Source organism: Siphateles boraxobius, unplaced genomic scaffold (genome assembly GCF_051911475.1).
Source record: "Siphateles boraxobius isolate OS27281-9 unplaced genomic scaffold, OSU_SipBor_1 61, whole genome shotgun sequence".
Classification (NCBI taxonomy): Eukaryota; Metazoa; Chordata; class Actinopteri; order Cypriniformes; family Leuciscidae; genus Siphateles; species Siphateles boraxobius.
In genome coordinates this window covers 2404332-2407599 of record NW_027509188.1, presented here as the reverse complement: position 1 = coordinate 2407599, position 3268 = coordinate 2404332, and the positions used below count along the sequence as shown (strand labels likewise).

General features: G+C 36.4%; 1 protein-coding gene across 1 annotated transcript; it reads left to right on the top strand.

The window, feature by feature from the left end:
* Window positions 1-364: 364 nt before the first annotated feature.
* LOC143718491 (uncharacterized) lies at window positions 365-2466 on the top strand. The gene is made up of 6 exons (XM_077209545.1): window positions 365-855; window positions 978-1023; window positions 1107-1198; window positions 1389-1499; window positions 1593-1860; window positions 2251-2466. The coding sequence occupies exons 1-6, from the start codon at window positions 554-556 to the stop codon at window positions 2464-2466; spliced, it is 1035 nt and encodes a 344-aa protein (XP_077065660.1). The 5' UTR covers window positions 365-553.
* Window positions 2467-3268: the final 802 nt, after the last annotated feature.

Sequence of the window (3268 nt, the reverse complement as noted above, 5' to 3'; positions counted from 1 at the left end):
TAGTCATGTAACGTACCTACGCAATTCCGTCATCACCAGCATCGTAGCTTAATCTTAATGAAGTTAATGTTTACTCATTTGTATAACTTTTTACATGTACCGTATGTAAAACATGGTTTATTTTATAGTGAGTACAAATCATTCATAATTTTTCCATGTCTCTTATTCCATTTATCTTTAGGAATTACTACATGACCACATTCTGGAGAGATTACTTGCACGGGTTACACGTGCTCTTCAGCAACCTCAAATTGACATTGACTATTTGGATTTTGTATTTAGGCAGGAAGTAGTATTTCTCGATGCTGTGGCACAGCATGTTCATATGTCTCAGGATGTGACAGAAAGATTAACTGAACTCCATAATGCAATCCAAATTCACAGACGCGCTCAAATTTCACAATCAGTTGTTCAGGTGGAAAGACAAAGTGCAAGTGGGCGTCCAAGGATTGTAGTGCCTACAGATCACATTGCCTATCTTCTGGAGATTGGACTCCCTGTTACAACTATTTCAAATTTGCTGGGTGTTTCCCGGGCTACACTCTTTAGGAGGATGGCCGAAAACAATCTATCAGTTAGGGGACTGTACAGTACCTGCACTGATGCAGAACTTGATGGACTTGTTTCACAAGTCAAAGAAAGAATGCCACATGCAGGCTACAGATTGGTTAAAGGGACACTTAAGGCGCAAGGTCATCGTCTGCAGTGGAACAGAGTAAAAGCATCAATGCACCGGGTGGATAGTCTTGGGATTCTCTCAAGAATGAATCAGTTGGGATGTGTAATCAGAAGAACATACTCAGTGCCATGCCCAAAGTACTTAGTACATATAGACACAAACCATAAACTCATCAGGTAACTTAGTACATTTATTGTTTAAGAAATTCTCATTTACTATGCTCTACAATAGACTGTTTTAATATTTCAAACATTATTCAAGAGTTTATACAGTTCAAAAGCATTGCATTTTTCTACAGGTACAATATAGTGATCTTTGGTGGGATCGATGGTTTTTCACGCAAGGTGAGCACACGTTTTTTTATCTAAAAGTACAGTACAGTACATACTGGATATGGGTGCTTAAAATGCTTCTGTCTTTTGTATAGATAATGTACCTGGGAGCTGCAGACAACAACCGATCTGACACAACCCTATCTTTCTTCAGTCAGGCTGTTGAGGAATTTGGATACCCACTGAAGTAAAACTTTTCTTTTTTCTTATTGCATACTGTAAAAAAATTAAATAAATAACTTCCTATAGACTAGCAAGTTAAAAACAATGTACATTTATTACATTTGACATATTAATTACATTTTATAAATATTAATTTGATGAGATATTAACAAAAATGTTTGGCTCTTCATTATGTATTTTATATTATTGTTTAGAGTGCGAGCTGATCAGAGAGGAGAGAATGTTGGCGTGGCTCGTCTGATGTTTTCTGTGCGTGGGCCAGACAGCAACTGCTTTATAGCAGGCAAAAGTGTGCACAATCAGAGGCAAGATAATTTTAATCTAAGATTGTTTAAATGTCTTTTACTACTTGAAAGACTTGTAATTCTTTTTTGTAATTTGTCTTTTTTTAAATTAAGAGTAGAGAGACTCTGGCGTGATCTCTGGATGGGAGTCACCAGCGTGTTCTACCACATCTTGCACACACTAGAGGAACAGGGCATGCTGGATTTGAGCAGCACTCTTCACCTGTTTTGCTGCCATTATGTATTTTTGCCCCGACTGCAAGCAAACCTCAATGTGTTCCGTGAGGGATGGGACAACCACCCATTGAGAACAGAGCAGAACCTCTCACCAAACCAACTGTGGGTGGTTGGTCAGATGCAAAATCCCATTGACAACCCAGAGGTACTGAAGCAGTTAAACAAAGAAAATATAATTTTACAGGGATAGTTTACCCAGAAATTTAAATGTAGTCATTTACTCACCCTCAAGTTGTTCCAAACATAAGTTTCTTTCTTTTGTTGAACAAAAAATATATTTTAAATAATGTTTGTAACCACACAGTTGATGGCACCCATTGACTTTCATAATAGGAGGGACATACTATACTAAGAAACTCATACAGGTTTGGAACAACTTGAGGGTGAGTAAATGACAATTTTTATTTTTGGTTGAACTATCCCTTTAATTCAAATATTACAGACCAAGATGATTGTAACACTGTAATTGAATTAAACAATATTAGTCTTTCTTTAATAATGAAACAGTGAATCTTTCCATGTTGTTTTATTTCAGGAGATGAACATTCCTTACATTGACTGGGAGGACAGTGGGTATATTTTGGATCCACACACTGTGGTAAATGTTCCACGGTTTGACAGCCCTCTAACTCCTGAGCAAGTGGAGATGCTGAGAGAACATATTAATCCTCTACAACCCTCTGAGTCCAATGGCATGGACATTTTTTTGAGTACAGTTCAATATGTTGAGAATTTGCTAGCTGAAAATTAGATAGTGTTGCATGTTTTTTTTAAATTGTTTTTAGTTGGTTTTTCTAAACATTATACATTTTTTACCAGAAGATGTAATTTAATCAATTCAAATAAACATTTAGTTTTTGGATAAGATTTGTTTTGACCATATCACATTGAAATTGGCCCACATTAAACGTTATTATATTATTATAACATTGCCATATTTAATAGACAAGCAACAGTAAAAAAGAAAAATTTCTACAAACAAATGCAATCTAAAACAAATGCATCTAAAACAGTTTTAGAAATTCATAAGCATCTACACAAGGCCAAAACCACTCTCCACAGACTGCAGACACACCATCATGTCAGCTGTGAGAGCTGAGAGGGTGGTATAGTGATCAGGCAGGCGAATGCGCTCTTGACAAGTGTATGCCTTTGGTAAATGGTTTGGTCCACTGGACTGAACAACTTCCAGCTTGAGGGTGCGTGGCACTACTTCCCATCCTACCCAGAATTTGAGAAGTTTCCTCAGGTTGCTGGGTGATGCTAAGACAAAAAAGAGAAAGAAATACGTTATTGTTTAATGTTCACATATAACAGAAAAAATTTATATTTTATTTATTTGACAATAATATTACCATGTTCAACAAAGGTTCTCAAAAGGCCTGTAACGAGATTAAAGTCCCCATGAAATCAAAATTGAACATACTTACTTTGTTTGCTTAAATTGATCGTTTTGTGGTGAACAATTCATCCATGCAAGTCAATCCACTCAAAAAAATGTTTTGGCTTCGTAATCTTTAATCAAAATCTGAAAATGCCCCTCCCCTCTGCCT